At 32.3% G+C, this 17,926-nt stretch overlaps 3 protein-coding genes across 13 annotated transcripts; 1 reads left to right on the top strand and 2 right to left on the bottom strand.

Moving 5' to 3' along the window:
* Positions 1 to 4,728: 4,728 nt before the first annotated feature.
* On the bottom strand, positions 4,729 to 8,104 carry LOC123202164 (DNA-directed RNA polymerases II, IV and V subunit 8B-like). 3 transcript variants are annotated; one of them, XM_044617964.1, is made up of 6 exons: positions 7,970 to 8,104; positions 6,915 to 7,005; positions 6,204 to 6,361; positions 5,242 to 5,336; positions 5,001 to 5,124; positions 4,729 to 4,869 (listed from the first exon to the last, which is right to left on the bottom strand). In XM_044617964.1, the coding sequence occupies exons 2-5, from the start codon at positions 6,988 to 6,990 to the stop codon at positions 5,013 to 5,015; spliced, it is 441 nt and encodes a 146-aa protein (XP_044473899.1). In that variant the 5' UTR covers positions 6,991 to 7,005; positions 7,970 to 8,104; the 3' UTR covers positions 4,729 to 4,869; positions 5,001 to 5,012. The 3 variants fall into 3 exon arrangements, 2 of the variants coding, with proteins under 2 accessions (XP_044473899.1, XP_044473897.1); XR_006498933.1 differs by having other exon boundaries at positions 4,729 to 4,901; positions 4,956 to 5,124; positions 7,970 to 8,103; XM_044617962.1 differs by having other exon boundaries at positions 4,729 to 5,124; positions 7,970 to 8,103.
* A 561-nt stretch (positions 8,105 to 8,665) lies between these two features.
* LOC123202163 (pentatricopeptide repeat-containing protein At1g62350-like) lies at positions 8,666 to 11,851 on the top strand. Of its 8 annotated transcripts, none has more exons than XM_044617960.1 (5): positions 8,668 to 9,044; positions 10,152 to 10,538; positions 11,260 to 11,351; positions 11,634 to 11,688; positions 11,799 to 11,851. In XM_044617960.1, the coding sequence occupies exons 1-3, from the start codon at positions 8,718 to 8,720 to the stop codon at positions 11,284 to 11,286; spliced, it is 741 nt and encodes a 246-aa protein (XP_044473895.1). In that variant the 5' UTR covers positions 8,668 to 8,717; the 3' UTR covers positions 11,287 to 11,351; positions 11,634 to 11,688; positions 11,799 to 11,851. The 8 variants fall into 8 exon arrangements, with proteins under 8 accessions (XP_044473896.1, XP_044473895.1, XP_044473891.1 ...); XM_044617956.1 differs by having other exon boundaries at positions 8,669 to 9,044; positions 11,809 to 11,851; XM_044617959.1 differs by having other exon boundaries at positions 8,669 to 9,044; positions 11,260 to 11,419; positions 11,809 to 11,851.
* On the bottom strand, positions 11,827 to 16,826 carry LOC123202162 (GTPase-activating protein GYP1-like). Of its 2 annotated transcripts, none has more exons than XM_044617952.1 (10): positions 16,630 to 16,826; positions 15,412 to 15,562; positions 15,130 to 15,307; positions 14,901 to 14,971; positions 14,165 to 14,302; positions 13,986 to 14,077; positions 13,242 to 13,513; positions 12,686 to 12,771; positions 12,330 to 12,431; positions 11,827 to 12,240 (listed from the first exon to the last, which is right to left on the bottom strand). In XM_044617952.1, exons 1-10 carry the CDS (start codon positions 16,776 to 16,778, stop codon positions 12,079 to 12,081), a joined length of 1,401 nt encoding a protein of 466 aa, XP_044473887.1. In that variant the 5' UTR covers positions 16,779 to 16,826; the 3' UTR covers positions 11,827 to 12,078. The 2 variants fall into 2 exon arrangements, with proteins under 2 accessions (XP_044473887.1, XP_044473888.1); XM_044617953.1 differs by lacking the exon at positions 16,630 to 16,826 and adding an exon at positions 15,778 to 16,573 and having other exon boundaries at positions 15,400 to 15,562.
* Positions 16,827 to 17,926: the final 1,100 nt, after the last annotated feature.

The raw sequence follows: 17,926 nt of genomic DNA, 5'->3' as shown, positions 1-17,926 counted from the left end.
ATTGCTCTTTTGTTTTCTCTCACTTTTTTTTTTCACAACAAAAATCGGATTGGACCCGATCGGACCAGATCAATTGGGCTGACTTTGAAACTCAAGCTTAAATTTATGGGCTCTGTATAGGCCAAGTTGAAGATCATCCGTAAGCCCATTTCCAAAATTTAAAAGGAAAGATAGGCTGATGACAGTACTTTTGAGTCCCCGCCTAATTAATAACTAATTAGGCCAAAGGACTTATTCCATGTTGTTTTCTTAAATTTTTCTCTGTTAAATTTAAAATTTTATTTACTCACTCATGAACAGTTAAGTTTATTAATTTTAGAGGTAAAATTATTATTTTATATTTAATATTAAAAATAAACTTAAATTTGATTTCATTCTCCTCTCCCTAAACCTCAAAAAACTAATAATTTTTTCCTAATCTAAATTTTCAAAAATAGCATTTTCCCCTAAGGTTTTCAATTTTTCAGATTCAATTTTTTTGTTGATCCAAAGACTTTTCTGGCTATCTCCAAACAATGTCTCTTCCTCTCTGGCACGTCCTCATTTCGATCGTCCTCCTTCTGATTCTATGCAACGTTGTCATTGTTGTCAAAGAACAAAGACAAGGTTTTCGTCATTCGTCTTTGTTAGAGACGAAGACAGTTCGTCTTCACCAAAGACGAAGACAAAGACTTGTTTTCATTCTCTGATGACGATGATATTGCACGACGTTAGAAAGAGGACCCATCGAAGAGAAAGAGACATTGTCTAGAGATCGTTGAAGAAGTCTCTTTGTCACCAAAAAAATTAAATATGAAAAATTGGAAACCTAAGGGAAAAATACTGTTTTTGAAACTTGAGTTAGAGGAAAATTGTTAGTTTTTAGAGTTTAAGGGGGAAAATGATATAACTAACGGACTCAGTTAATTTTAACCTCCTCATAAGTAGGTAAATAAGATTTTTAAAGTTAATTGGAGAAATTTAAAAAAACAACATACTTTTGGGGGGAATAAATCTTGTGGCCAACTAATTATTATTATATATATTTTTCACATTATCTTATTTTTATGGCAAATTAAATTAAATAACCTAAATTTATATGCTCAAAGAAAAAATGTCTAATATTATTTATATAAAGCTAAAATATCCACTCATGAGGTACTATTTACTAGAATAGTGTTCATCCAAAGTTGCTTTTTGGAAACTTAAATTAATTATCCAAAAAATCAACAATCAAATTTACACTTACTGTAACATAATAATCCTTAATAAATTCATCTAAAACAATAAAAAAAAATCAACCCATGTAATCAAGGCCAAAAGACTTGTTTCCACCCAAGAAATAAGAAAATCCCAAAGTCTTACCCTTTAATTTTTAAAAATCTAAATATCCACTCATGAATTAATTTCTGTTAAAAATTTTAGTTAAGGTTAGGGGTAAAATCACCGTTTATTAAAAATTACAAAAAAATAAAATTTTATTATATTTTCCTCTCCACATTTAAAAATCTCATAATTTCTCTTCATCCAAAGTTTAAAAAGTTACTTTTTCACCTCTAGATTTTTTTTCCCCTCCTCCGATGATAATCTCCTCTCTGGCCGTCAATCAACTTCCCACCATCTTTAAGGTTGGCCAATCAATTTCATCAAACATCGTTCTGGAGATGTCGATCTTGAGATATAATTTTCATCAGCCAAGGCAATTAACTAAAGAAAATGGTCAAACGAAGACATGTGTGGTTTCTCTCAAGCTGGTTAGACGATTTTGGGGTGGCTGATTTCAATCGAACGAAGACGAATTATCTTCCTCTGACCTAAGAGACGAAAATGACTTCGTCTCTTCATCGAACAAAGATAGTTCATCGTCATTCGATAAAATCAACCACCGAAAAGAGAAAATCGATTGACCTTGAAGATGGTGAGAACCCGACCGACAACCAAAGAGTAGATTTTCACAAGAGGAGAAACAAACCTAGGGGTGAAAGGGTAACTTTTCAAACTATGGTTGGGGAAAATGATGAGATTTTTAAACTTAGGAAAGAAAATATGATAATTTTTCATTAAATAACAGTTTTATCTCTAACTTTAATTGAGATTTTTAATCAAAATTGGGTCATAGGTGGGTGTTTGAGTTTTTAAAAATTGAAGGATGGGACTTTAGGATTTTATTATTCCTTAAGTTAGAACAAGTCTTTTGGCCTATAATCAACCGTACAAATCTAAAAACTTTAACCTAAAAATAAACTAAATCTTCTTCCAATCACATAAATTTCAACACCAAAATAAATAAAACATGGTAAGGAACGTTAAACTAACCTCTTTTACTATGTTTTATTCATTTTGATGTTGAGATTTATGCGATTAAAAGAAAATTTAGTTGATTTTTAGGTTAGGGTTTTTAGATTTATACAATTGATTATATGAGTTGATTCTTGAGTATTTTAGATGAATTTGTTAAAGGGTTTTATGCTAGAATAGATGCAGATTTAATTGTTATTGCTTTAAACATATTATTTTTGGGTAACTAATTTAATTTCCTTAAAAAGCAACTCAGGTGAACAATACCTTTTGTGAGTGGATATTTTAGCTTTATATAAATAATGTAGGACATTTTTGCTTTGAGTATATGAATTTAGATAATTTAATTTAATTTCCCTTTTTAAACACAGTTGTTTCTCTCATCTTTACCACCACCACCAACACATTATCGCCACTACCGGCAATAGACAAAGCCCTTCCACCCACACACACAATCATCATGATGATTGTTAACGTAAGTCTCACTCTCCGTTGAAGTTGTGAAGTTCATAATTGATAACCTCTTTCTTCGTTGTAATGTAATTGAGAAACGAATTGGAAATTTTGAATTTATATTTCTATGATTGTTGGCGAATAGGGAGAGTTAGTTTATGTAATTGGGATGAATAAAATCCAAGCTTGCTAGTTACTAGTGGAGTTTAGGGCTATTGTTCAAACCCTAAACAAAGTCAGATTGATTTGGATAGTTACAAGAAAGATAAAAAATCTGTTGAGATTGGACTGAATTGAAAATGAGCAGCCAGAGAACATTATTTATGACCTTTTTCATCCAATATTTTCAAATATTTATTTCTCCTACATTTTTTTTCTCCAACTATTCTCTCTTTCTTCCTTTGTTGGAAGAAAAAAAAATAAAGAAAAGGAATAAAAAGAATAGAAGAAAAGAAAATTAAACTATTTTTCAAAATTTTAAGTATTTTTTAAATAATCTTTGTATAGGTTTGTACCCAATAACCTTCTTATTTTTTCATATAATAATTTTTATTAAAGAAAATGAATAATAAATAAACAAATGATTTTTTTTTCTACCTTGAAAGATAAAAAATCATGGTTTTATTGAAGTTGGGATGAAAATAACACTAGGCCTAAAACCTTACTTTGAAAATAAAGTTTCTTTTGTCAAATGGGAAGGTGCCAATAGGTTGGGTAAAATTTTTTATATTGCAATTGGAAAGGAAAATTAGAAATGTAACATTAGTCCAATTGACAAGGTCTTGCAAGAAGTGATGCTTGTATTCTCACATTATAAAGAACATAATTTCTAGTTAAAATAAAATCTTAAAAAGGTCTATTTGGATTAATGTCATGGTTAAAATTTTAGACTAAAAAAGAAAACTTCCTACTTTTAACTGCTGTTAAGTTTCAAAACGATATAATAGAGCAATTTTGCTGAAGAAAAGAATGAACTGATTCAAAACTTAAAGTTAAGCTATTTTTCAAAGTAATTTTACTTTGAAGAAGGAACCCTCTACTTGTCCCCGTAGGGGATATCAATTCTCGTCCTTGGCCCGTTCCCACTACGGGGATGAAAATGATTCCCCATCCTCTCTCCGTAAAGAAAAATTCCCTTTTCATCCCCGTGGGGAAAAATCCCTTCCCCGTACTCGCAAAAAAAAATATTTTTTTTTTTACTTTCTAAACACAATATAAATATATTAAATAAAATTAAAATTAACCCACTATTTCAGATATCATAAATATAATATATTAACTACTTTAATATATACAACAAAAACCTAAATAAATTTGAAAAATAAATAATTTAAAATTATAAAAAATATATTAGTATTTTAAATAAATATATTAATATAAAGGGATAGAGATATGGATAGGGGCGGGGCGGGGCGGGGCAAGGAGGGGACACATGTATCCCCATCCTCGACCCGTCCCTGATTGGGAGAATTTTTTTCATCCCCATTTTCATCCCCATCCCCATTCCTATCGAAGAATTCCCTCCCCGTTAGGGTCGGAGAGGGTCAGAACCCCTAAAATCAAACACAAATTATCATCCCTAGTCTCAGTCAAATTAATAAAATTAGATGTTTTTTTCCTTCACAAATCCATTCCATTCCAACAAAATCATTAAAATGAACATTAAAATGAACCGATCATTCCAAGTTCGACCATTTTTATTGAATTGATCAATTTGAATCAATAGAACAATTTGAAGAAAGCAATAGCAAGCCTTTATCTTAAAATAAACTGACTAATTCTTTCTACACAGGGAAACACCAAAGAAAAGAGAGACAGGACAAGTTAAAACTCTTCGTATTAAGCTTTTTCATTTGAGCAATACCATACATACCCACTATGAATACACAATTATGTATATCATCATATGATTAGATATTAATTTATTTCTAATTCAAAATCCTCTAATCACATAATGTCAAATATTAAATTTATACCCATCTGTATACTCAAAGTGAATAGACATAATTTTATCATCTTCATTTTAACACTATGATGGTAATATTAATCAATCCATCATACACGTTTTAGTCCCATAGGAGAAGTTTAGTGCATTGCAATGCCTCGAAGGGTCTCAAGATCCATGAACTTGATCACAGCCTGAACAATGGCAAAATAATACAACATCAAACATAAGTGTACATGTCACATGTAGTGATAGAATACACAACTTCATTGCAACAAACAACAGAAGTTTGTAGGTTAAAGAGATGTCCAGTATGGTAAGGTACTCGAATCAGGTTTCACAACTTCCTCATTAGGAGAAATAGCCTCTGATCAAGCTCAAACTGGGTGATATAAGAAGGATCCCCCTTTAGCATCATTAGGAGCCCACCATATGAAACATATATCTCGCTGAAAGAAGAAAAAATGCAATTAAAATGTGAAATATAGAAAACCACCAAGTAACTGTAACTAGGCATGAACAAAATCATAGAACACCAATTAAATGTTTTGAGTATGGATTCATACGCTTTCAGTGTTTTCCCAGAGCCTTCATCTGAGATCTTGTACAGCTTCCCATGCATAACATATTCGAACTTGTCAGCAAGAGACTTCCTCCCACCCTGGAATAAAATGTAAGTCTCATTATATGGAGTATCACAATAGCTCTCACACATAAATCGGGAAACAGAGGACAGATAACTAATCCAAAACAACAATCATGTGTACAATTTCAGGTGTTTTTAAATTGTTATCTCACAATAGTTAATATTATAGCAACAGGTTCTCCTATTCTCCATTATCAAACCACCTCAATATGATTAGGTTAATAATCAGTCAGCATCCCTTATCTCCTCAAACCCTCAACATTCCAACCATCTTTTCCACTTTCCACATCAGAACACTATGTTCTTTCCTCACTATCTTCTACCATGTTTTGCTGAAACTTTAGGTTAAATCAGTGCTTCATACTAGTCCTTCCGGATGGAACAGTTAAGGAAGATTGATTTACAGTCTAAATACAAAAAAGCCTATAATATCATTATGCAAATGACATGCTAAAGTCTAACTGGGAAGCAAGAGAGAAATCTTGAACAAGTAGGCTCTTCTCTTAAACTTAAAGCTTAAAGTTGCATGTAACTTTGTAGTTCAAATATGTTTTGCAAGTTCTTAAAATTTGCGATAATTCTTGAAGGGAGGGGTAATAGTGCAAATTCCTAAAAGATAAAGCATGTTTAATGCACTCTGACAATTCTTCAGAGATGCTCATGTTAGAAGTAGAAAAATAGGTATAACCAATTTCCCTGTAGATTAAGCAACCTATTAGTAATAACCAAAGAAGATAATCAGAGAATTTGAAAAATTATTATATCCAGGCTAATTCTCTTAAATAGCTATAACATCGCTTGATAAGGCAAAACACAAAAAATCCTTATAGCTATGAATTCAATTGTCAATACCTGATAATATTACAAGAGGAGCAAACATACCGGAGTATAATAGCCAGTATCTGGTGTCCCATCTAGATTTAATGTGTGGGCTAATGCCAAAGCAAATTTATCACCCACACGCATAGGATATATATCTACATTTACATCCAGTAGCATGTACATGTCACAGTTCTGACTCCGTGCTTCAATGCGACATACTGCATACCACACCAAAACATATATCTCAAAAGTCCAAAGTAAGATAGAAATTAGAATGTTCATTGAAAATCAGGTAGAAACAGCCAGCATAAACAAAGAGAGTCTAGGGAGAAAAAACAATAACACTATTTCCCATGTAGCTTAAAAGCCTGATAGTATAACTCAAGTTGCATGTTGTACACATATTAATAATATCTTAAACTAAAACAAAATCTACTAGCCTTTGATCCTGATAGGCAGTGTATAAGCACAAAAGCCACATATGGGAATGCTATTCTACAAGACACATTTGATAATAACACTTCACAAGAATCACCAAAAAGGTTTTTTTTATTTTAATCACTCATAAAGTGCTTATATATTGCTTCTTCATGATTTATGGAACAGCACACTCTAGTTTGATTTAAAAAAAGGCACCCATTTCAGACAATTAAAGACAACAAAAATTTTAAGGATTTGATAGCTTCTGAAAGTGTAAAAAAAAAATCCATTCCAAAAGCACCATACATAATAAAATTAATAAAGATCAGCAACAAGAATAAATAACCATACCCTTGTCAAACTTCTTGCCATCTGGGTCTATCTTATCAACCACAAAAATATCCTCAAACAGTATTATACTTGACATTCTGACCACAAAATCCTTGAGTAGCAACAATCCACCAGAAAAAAAAAAAAATCAGAACAAATGAACTCACAAGATTAATAAAACACACTGACCAACAATATCAACAGCAATAAAAAAAGTACAAGGCTAATGAACTGCCATATTATTGATGGGACAATGCCAATGATGTAACTGGAATTAACAGATTTTATTATCAACAGAGTCGATTTAGTAAATGCACAATGTTATATTGGCGACCCTAAATTTCAAATTGGTTCCAAAACATAAATAACATCCTCACATAAAAAAGCACCAACAAAACATTCTCTCCTTCCTTAGGCCCTAGCTGGTAAGGTTACTTGATATGGTTCCACTGAATCTCTGCAAGCCATCAATTTTTTTCTCCATATATTTATATATATATATGTGAACCATGGCCTTCCCAGTAAAATTAACAATCTAAAGTTGATAATTTCATTACGTAGCATTACTTGGAAACAGAATACTTTTAGTTACAAAAACACTAACGTTTTTGTTCTTTTTAACAGTACGAAAGCATAAAAATAGGACATTTCCCACTCGCCATTACAATATTTTCACCACCACCATCGACAAATAATAAATAATAGAAGAAAATCTCCACTGAAAATAACAAAGAATTCACTCACAACCAAAAAAAAAAAAAAGCTTTCCAAGAAGTTTCATCCTTTCAAAGAAACCAAATTTCGTACTAACTATCCAACAGCAAAAATAGACAACATCTAATAAACAAGTTATCGACACTTAATTAAACTTCTTTCACAGCTATGGTTTTGAAAACTTAAAGCAAATAACCATTCTGGCACCAAGATTCAAGAAACAAGCAGAGCCATAATAGCCAGCTGAAGCAAAAAATAAAAAAAATAATTCAAAAATATCAGTTAACAAGTGTTTATGCTCAAACCGATGTTTGTTTTGTAGTACTGAAGCTAGTAAATGGAAGAGAAGACAGAGAAAAAACCTAGATTAAGGGTTATTAGGAGGAATCTTAGGAGCTGTCATGGAAAGGCAGCAGCAAAGAATAAATATATACGGAATATCAATTTAACGCAATTTTGGAGAAATGATTAGGTCACTTGTTCGTGAGAAATGGTGATGATTTTCCAATGAAATCAAGACACGCAAGCATGCATCGGAGATTTTAATGCAAGAAATGAAAAAAATAATTATTTTAGTATTTTTTAATTCCTTTATACAATTTTAATATTTTTACTATACAATTTTAACTACAAAAATTCAAACTGCCGAAATTGCTCTTCAATAGATGATGGCAGCCCAACCTAATTTTTTTCTCTCTGCCTATTTTCCACGATTTTGACACCAATGAAGACATTGGAGAGAGAGAGAGGGAGAGAGGCTATCAAAAATCTATGAAAAAAATAGTTCTTTTTTAAATTTTAAATAAAAAATTATTAAATTTTTAAATTTAAAAATAAAATATGATAAATTTTTAATTTTTTAAATATTTTTTTGTTAAATAATAATTTTATCTTTAATTTTAATAATAAATTTTTAAAAAATAAATATTTAAATTTTCAAAAATTAACTATATAAATTTTAATTTAGCCCAAACCATCACTGTAGGGTTCTAAAAAGTAATTTCCATGTAAAAACCATGGGGGAGGTCCATAGCAAAATCAACTTCTACCGAGCTATAAATTTCACATTATTTCGTAATCTCTCCTGTTTCTCTCTTGTCCACAACCTCCATGAAGTCAGCTACAATGGGTAGTCTCAAACTCAATTTCTCTCGGGCGGGGTTCCACAAAATGCCTTGTATTTCACTTCCTGTGAACAGAAAGATTGGAACTTTAAGCATAACCTGTGGGTTAAGAGACCCATTCAGAAAGCCCATAAGACAGTCAAGAGTATTGTCAACAGAAGCAATACAGGCCGTTCATGCCATGAAACTTGCCAAGTCAAATTCGAAACTTGATGGGGTTTTTCATGGCAGAGTCTCCAGGCTTCTGAAAGCTGATTTGTTGGACACTTTGACTGAGTTGCAGAGACAAAATGAAGTAGACTTAGCCCTAAAGGTTATGTTACTCTTATTTATTTATATATTTCTTTATGTATTTCTTGCTTCGGATTTTGGGTTGTTTAATAGTTTAAATTGCTTCAAGGGAGCACATGAGTAAAATTTTGCATTTTGGAGTTGGCGTCTCACTGATATTACTTATCTTTGGTGATGTTTCAGATTGTTAATTCTCCAATTATGGTGAATTAAATTCCTGTAGTATAATAATTAAATTTGTGTTTTAATATGAAAAATTCTCTCAGCATTTTCAAATTTTTGTAGAATGATCTAAAATTATACATATTTAATGTTGAAAATAGTTTTAGTGTAGCCTTCTTTTATGAAGTTGAAGTGAATGGACTTTTAGAGTGGTTTTGCTACTTCAATTTTATACCTTTGAGGGCTTTTCAGAAATACTATGGCCCTATATGAATTACTTGAAACTAATTTATTGATTGGACATTTGTGCTTGTTCATCAACAAATGAAATTGATCTGAGAGATTCAAATTTCTCTTTCAAATATTTTTTTCTTTTCATTCAGTTCTCATGTCATTTAATTTTGTTTATGTTTGCTAATCAGTGTGTATTAAATCAAGGAAATATGAGTACCTCCTTAGTTCTTTTGGGGATGATGATTTTGACTTGTTTTTTTTAATTTTAATATTAAAGATTTCAGCAGAAGTGATAAGAAGCCACAACTTTTGGCACTAGACTAGACTGGTTCTTTGATCCGGAGAAGAGTGTGAGTGATCTTAATGAATCACAACAAGAGTTTATTAATACTCACTTTGTGCTTTCAGAAACAGTGTCCAAATGTCTGTTCTGGTCTTGTATAGTCCTCATTTTTTAACTCAGTGAACTTATAAGGAAGAATTGGGGATTTCTGGTTATCGAAAATAGAGAAAAGAAATTTCATGTCTAGTAATATTTGGAACCTGCCAACTTCTTCCTTATTATTCCCTTCCACCTCCTTGTTTACCACTCAACAATCAAGTCCTCTGTGGAATGCTAATATTAGTTGCATTCTACTTTCAAGCTCCTTTTCTCTAATGTGTTGTTTATATATCAGTTGAATCCACATATCCTTTTTATTTTATGCCGTGTCTGAGACGAGATCAGTTTTAGGTCTTCCATTTTGTGCAGAAAGAAGAGTGGTATAAGCCAGATTTGTCTTTATATTGTGACGTGATTCAAATGTTCGGAAAGAATGAACTAATTACAAGTGCCGAGGAGCTTTTCTGTGAACTCCAAAGAGAAGGTCTGGAACCAGACACTAGGGCTTATACTGAAATGATTGGAGCATATTTGCGAGTGGGTATGATAGACAAGGCAATGGAGACATACGGAGTGATGAAGGCTTCAGGCTGTGCTCCAGATAAATTAACATTAACAATTTTGATCAGGAATCTTGACAATGCTGGAGAAGAAGAGCTTGCAGCAACTGTAAGGAAAGATTGTGCCCAGTATGTGGATTATCCTGAGAAATTCCTTGAAACAGTTGCTAAGAAACATGTAAGATATCTGTATTTACACTTTATCGATTTCTTTTTATCTGTGCTTATGTTCTTCGGTTAGTTAAAGCAAATCTTGCATGCATGGCTGAAATGTGAAAGAGTCCTTACCTGCACTCCCTTTTCTTAGTATAAAAGATGAAGAAAAATGAACTCTTGGATGTATAGAATTTTCTTCGTAAAGGAGGAAAAACAAAAAAACAATGTTATATGTATATACTTTTTAGTACACAAAATTAATACATAGATGATATGTCATCATGTAATTGGATGTTACTTTGTCTTTAATTCAAAATCATCCAATCACATAATAAAACATTATCTATATACTCATTTTATATACTAAAAATGTGTACACTTAGTTTTATTGAAAACAAAAGCCGATTAGGTCTGTAGACTGTTTTTTCTAGAATTAATAGAATTGTAACTGTAATATTGAAAATATTACAGCATAATTTTAGTTGAACAAATTGTTTCTTTGAGTTGCTCCTTTCAGAATGATCATATCTTCTTTTTGGCTAATAAATTTAGGATAATCATGAGGTTCACTATTGTATTGCACATTACATTTATATTCTTATGCTTTTGAATGATGGCTTATATATATCATTGTTGGATTCATGCATTCATATGAATCCCTGTTTCTTCTCTTAAGATATTTTTAATTCTTGCATGGAATCTTAAGTTATAGAAGTTTCTTACTTGGGTTCTTGATGTGCCAGCGAAAGAGGGTAGTCGATATTGTTTGAAGAATTCCAGCTTATGAAGTAAGCATAGAGCTGGTTTTATACTCCATACAAGCTACCACATTCAGGTTAGACATTTGCCAAACTCACACCAAAAATCCTTGATGAGACTTCTCTCAAAGCTTGAAGAAAAGGAGTAAGTTTATGTGCACTAACAATGTGTAATAACTTGCTTACTAGCGATAATGTGTCATCGTATAATTGAATTTTATATTTTTTTTAATGCAAAATTACTTAAATATATGATAACAAATCATTATTAGTATATAAACTAATACTTATTGATAATAAAGTTGTTAAGAGGTCATTTGACGTGTTAAAACACCGTTCTTTTTGTTGTGATGTTTCAGGGTGCAGCAGAACGAAATATCTTTTCTCCACTAAATTAGGCAAAAGTAAATTTAGGTGAAGTTTGCAGATCAGTATTCAATGAAATGCATTTCTTTAGGGTTGTCACACATTTTCAAAGTAGTTTATAATTTTTTTTTTTTTTTGGTTGTAAATTGATACACCAGCATACAACAGAAAGGAGTTGGAAAAAGCTACAATAAAATTGCTTTGAGTTTCACTGATGGCAATCGAAAAACAAGAAGTATGAATCCTTTTTGCTTTGATCAGGTAGATATACAAAGGAATGCCAGACAATACATACTTTACAGGCCACACTTTGACAACAGAAACGACAGCATGGATTGGCCTCTTTCTGCCAAAATTAGTGAACACATACACTTGAAGGAAAATAATTGTCAAAAGAGGAAGAATAAAACCGGATTCAGAATGTTATTAATTGTTGCTTCAGCTTACTAGGTGGCGAGGAGAGCTATTGAACATACTGTGCCACATGTATGCTCTAGACAGTACCATCTCAAGCTCTTGGTGTGTCCAATTGTGAGTCGGAAGGTGTTGCAGGAACATTACCATCTCCTGGAAGTCCAACTTCTGAAGCTTATCGGACCACTGTAAAATAGATACCAAAAGAATATCCTCAGGCATTCATTTGAGAGTAAAATTAAGCAAATTTTACTAAGCAAACAAGAGCTTCTCACCGTTAAAAGAAAACTGGCAAATATGTACACAAGAAAATCAGGCAATGCATCTCCTTCAGCAAGATATGTGTCCCACAACCGAGTAACAAGATGAAATGGGATCTAATAAAAAAAATAGTTATCAGCTTCCCAATTAAACGAAAAAGCGAATGAACATAACTGAATATCTCACACAGACTCTTCCTCAGTTGCAACAATTAAACGAAAAAGCGAATGAACATAACTGAATTTCTCACACTGACTCTTCCTCAGTTGCAACTTAACAGCTTATGGTGAATGGAGGTTTGGGGTATTTTATTAGAAATGAAAGAAATGGCATTAGTACAGAGCACAGGTTGAGAATGCTGAAAACATACCTCGCGAATTAAAAGACAATTAAACCAGCGGAAGGCAAATTGAAGAAATTCAAGCCCCTGGTCCTCAATGTGTCTTGAAACAGGTTCTGGTTCAACAATAAACAAAGTTTATAGGACAGAGAACACTGCATTTGAAGAAAAAAATTAAAACTAAAAACCACGTAATGTACTGTACACACACACACACACACACAAGTATCCAAGAAAAATGAGAAATGATTAATGCAGCTCGGTGTAGAAAAGCTGCATGTTTTCTTCCTAATTAAAGCCCTTAAATTTATTACAATAATTACCCTCTTATGTTTTAAAATAATTGATACAAAACAACTAAGTAGGTGAGGAGGAAAGAGAGAGAGCAAGGCAGTAGCCTTTGGGTCTACTTTAGAAGCCACCGTAGTGTTCATCCTGAAGTTCCAAGTGCCCACCAACCAAATCACTATAATACTAAAATTTGATAACTATTTGGCAGATTTAATTTACTTGAAAGAGTAAATGTGACTTGGTTCATCAGAAGTAGCATAAATTAATAGAAGAAAATGCCAGAAAATAGGTTTACCATCAATCCGGCGAACCAATTCCTTCAGCTTAAACACAAGTCTCTGGATTCCTGGTTGAGCAAATGTGTAATGATCTTGCATACCATCAAGCAATTTTGATAGGCACCAATAGCAATCAGCTTCTATGTCAGAGATTTTTTCTGGTGGTAGATCTGAGATTGACCAATTATCCACACTCCCTTCCAAATATTCCGAAAGGAAAACAACAAGAAAGGGTGTAACAAGATCATTTATCCCCTGAACATAACCACTTGCAGGGTGCCGAATGGCCCTGGAAAGAAAATAGAATTTGTAGACATGACAAGAAGTTCTGATCTGCCAATAAAAGGGTGTAAGAAAACACCCAAGTGAAAAAAAAAAATCCCAGTAAAATACTCAAAAGTAGGATTACCAATAACAAAAGTCAGGAAGGCTACTAAGTAAACAGTAGCAAAGCTATTGGCAAACAAGAATTGGAACACACATAATTTGGAAATTAAGCATATTTATGGAAGGAGTTCACAGGTAACTGTAATATATAATTGCATTATTAATAACTGCAGAGAAAGGTGATCCATCTAGCAGTTGCTAGATGACAAATAATGACCAGAACCAAGTTTAAAAATTAGCCTATTCTCCAAAGCTCTTCCTTCTGCATTCGGCTCAATCTCAAGCTGCTTCAATCATTTAAATGGTCTCTTGCACAGATCCCATCATATAAAAATTATGTAACTGGGGCTACAAGGGTAAGAACATTGTCTAACCATGTATAAAGAATGCGCTCTAAGGATTTCTGAACTTGTGCTTGCTGAAAGAAAGTAACATCAGGCACGGTTCGTGGACAATCAACAGCAATCTAACAAAAAAATAAAGACAATTGTCAAGGTCATGTAAAAAATTAAATAAAAAGCTCAAGATTGATACGCAGTTTCAGTCATAATACCTGGCGAAGCATGTTGATTTCATCATCTGAACGTTCAGTATGTGGAATGTCATAAAACTGAGCAACACAGTCAAGATACTCACTACGCTTCCTTCTCAGGACTCCCTCCCTTCTATCTGAATTAGGTGGTGCATATCCCTGTTGTCAGTTCATTTTTAAATTTCAACAGGGAAAAAAATATATCCAATAAAGATGCATATCGTACTCAAGAGGGCAGATTATGTAAATCCCAGAACTCAGATGGAGACAATCACTTGAATGAATGCTGCTAAAATGGTTCATTTCAACTTTTGAACAATAAGAATTGACAACTACAACCTCAAAAAGACAAACAGAACATAATGAAATATAAGAAAATAACTGCAGAACTATAGCTGATACCTCAAGCCTCAATATCAACTGAGTAATAAACTAAAAAGCATACCTACTTTACCTACTCAAACTATGTACAGTACATAGAATGAGCATGAACCAGCTTCCACATCATTGAATTGATCTCCCTCACCAGTGTTAGAACAAAGCAACCAATTTATGCATTTAGATTAACAAGAATTCCACAGCATAGTTCTATATATGTGCAAGTTTCTGTTAATCAAAGAGTTTATTAGCCCAAAATTTTCTTAAAAACATCACTTAAAAATATTACTAGTGAGAGATTCAAAGGAATGATCATACAAAAACTCTGTGGTCAATGTACTTCCAAAAGTTATGGCAATTAATAGTGTATAAAGTTTACCAAAAGAAGCCTCCATACAGTAGGGCGCATGTATGGTGGTACACCACTCCAAGCTAACTCTCGTAATCTCTCTGCATGATTAAGCAAAAAAGAATACGGTATAAATGAGAAGCTAGGATAAAAAAAAAAGAGAGGAAAAAAAAGGATTCTAATCTCAATTTAAAACCAAATCAGTTCCTTTGGAAATTTCTAGACACATAAATAAGCAAGAAGCTATATAGCATGATACCTACTATGACCATGGAACCAGATAGCTCCTTGGTAAATTTCATAACCCTTGCAGAATCTGTAGCTCTAGCACCCATGGTGGACTTGTGAGATTCTTCGAACATAGTTTCAATATTTGAAATTGTTAACTTATAAGCACTTCCATTATTTTTTGGCCTGGTTGTATCTTGAACTTCTACCTGCATAAAAAGTAAAACAGCAAATCAAATCCTTAAATATTTAAACTTCAAATGATACTTAAAGTATGAAATTGAAAAGAATGAATACTTATCATAAATAAAACCTCTATGGAATCATGCATGTTATCACTTGTCCCAGCATCATTTTGAGAAAGGCTGCGTCCAGAACTAGGGGAATGTAAGGTTGGGTCCTCTATAGGATCTGCCCTTCTGGTCAATAATATTTTACCTGGAATACTGCGACCTTTAAGCAACCTAAATTACAAGAAAAGATAAAGAAACTAAGTTACAACTTACGACAGTCCTACAGCAAGTACCAGAAGACAATGATGAAAACATTTCCAGAAAAAGATAAAGAGAAGGACATGCTAGCACAACAGATAAAGAAGTATCAATTAAGTGAATGCTTAAATAATAAATATGGGATAAATAATTTGAGACAACCAATACCACTATCATACTGTCATTACCGATTGATATAACCAACATACTGGAATCCATCTATTATGCTATGGAGACAACGACCAGCCAGATTAAAGGAAGCCATAAACAAACTGACAAAGAATGCTATTGATCATAGCTTTACACAAAAGTCAAATTGCTTCTCGATGACAGACTGAAAATATCTGCAATCCATATCTAGTAGCAGCAACCTCCACATGAGAATGACACCTCAGACCAAATTAAATTATTCACAATACTGCACTCAATATAGGTTGGCAAATTCAGAATATGCAAGTAAACTTTCATAAATAACAAAGCTGGCTTCATTAACAATATCACAACTCTCATATAGCAAACCACAATAACCCTCATGTAATTCCCCTAGTAAATCACACTCCACTAATTTACAAAAATACTAAGCTTTAACAACAAAAACGAAAATCAAATCAAGCTTTAAATATTTTCAATCCAAATGAATCTTCAATCTTTCCTTCCCTCTCTTCACATTCTCTTTCGAAGTAACGAATTCATCAAACTCTAACGTATCACACAGCTGTTCTCTCACTAAATTTCACAAAACCCGCCAAACCCACATCAGCTTTCCAACAGTATCACCCACTCAAAGACCAAAAACCTAAACTTCAACAGCACACGCAAATTCTAGATCACCAACCTCAACTACAGAGATCTACTTACCCACTAAAACAAATATCCAGATCAAAACAAAACCCTCAACAACCAATCAAAACCCAATAAAAAAATACTAGCAAAAGCTTCCAAGATCTGCAGCTAATCCCCAAATGGGCATTCATATCTGCTACATAAATGTGAAATTCATGATAAATTTTTTTTTTTTTAAAAGAAGCTTTTTAACATACCCCTGTACATTCTTGAGGGTTTGGTTGAATCTGGAATCCAGGGTTGAGACAGAACTGGCTTCACTTTTGATATGATTTTGAATTTGATTTTGATTCTGATTTTGTTGTTGTCCTTTAGTGCTGAGGCCTTGCTGATTAATGTTGTTCATGCTTACTGTTGTTGCAGTTGTTGTGTAAAGGTGTAAAGGCCAAGTTTTTTTCTTTTTATTTATTTTCTCTCTATTTAAGTTCTTTAATGAATTGAATTTATTTGTAAATCATGTGATTAGGCTCCACGTTGGAGTGAAAATTAAGCTAATTTCGTCTAAACATGTGAGATAATAAAATAATCATAAATCTAATCATTTCTTTATATATATATATATATATATATATATATATATATATATATACATATATAATATATTATCATGTGATTAGAGTAGACCTGGCCACGGGTCGGTTTGACCTGTGAATCGAATCGAAATCAGCCTGAATGAAACCGGAGCCAGAACAGATAAACCCAGAATCGAACTAAACCAGAACCGAAACCAGATTTTGGCGATTCGGTTTCGGTTTACCTAAATTAGAACTGTAAAATTGTCGGTTCACACCGGTTTATGAACCGATATATAAACCGAAGATTTACTATACTGAACCGAAAATTTTAGAATTTTTTTAGAATTTTTTAAAAATTTATTTAAATAGCCAATGGTTCCCTGCAGGGAACCGTTGGCTTGCAGCAGAAGAACCCCTGCAAATTTTACATAGAATTGGTCCTCTGCAATTTTTTAAACTACAATGTACCCCCCTATTTTTTAATTTGTTTCAAAAATTTTTTTTCTATATATATACCAATTCAAATTTGATTCTCTCAAATTTCAATCTCTCTACTACTCTCACTTCAATCCTTCAAACTCTCATTCTCATTCTTTCAACTCTTAATACTCTCTCAATCTTTCAATTCAATCAAATTCTCTTAAATTTAATTAAATTCTTTCTTAATTTTTTATTAATTCTAATTTCTATTTTTATTATACAATTCATAATTAAATATAGAATTTAATTCTATAATTAATTTTATTTATTATTTTTGTATTATCTTTCCTAATTAATTATATAATTTATTTATATAATTAATTTTATTTACTTTTTTATTATCTTTTATAATTAATCAAATAATTTATTTATATAATTAATTTTATTTATTATCAAAAAATGGTAAGTAGTGGAAATTCTTCTGGTAATAGGAGATTCGGTCAATATTCACATATATCAAATGTGAAAGTGAATGATAAGGTAAGGGGGTACTGTCAGC

This window comes from Mangifera indica, chromosome 18 (genome assembly GCF_011075055.1).
Source record: "Mangifera indica cultivar Alphonso chromosome 18, CATAS_Mindica_2.1, whole genome shotgun sequence".
NCBI lineage: Eukaryota > Viridiplantae > Streptophyta > Magnoliopsida > Sapindales > Anacardiaceae > Mangifera > Mangifera indica.
The sequence above is the reverse complement of the archived record's forward strand: the minus strand, read 5'-3'. Positions and strand labels throughout refer to the sequence as shown.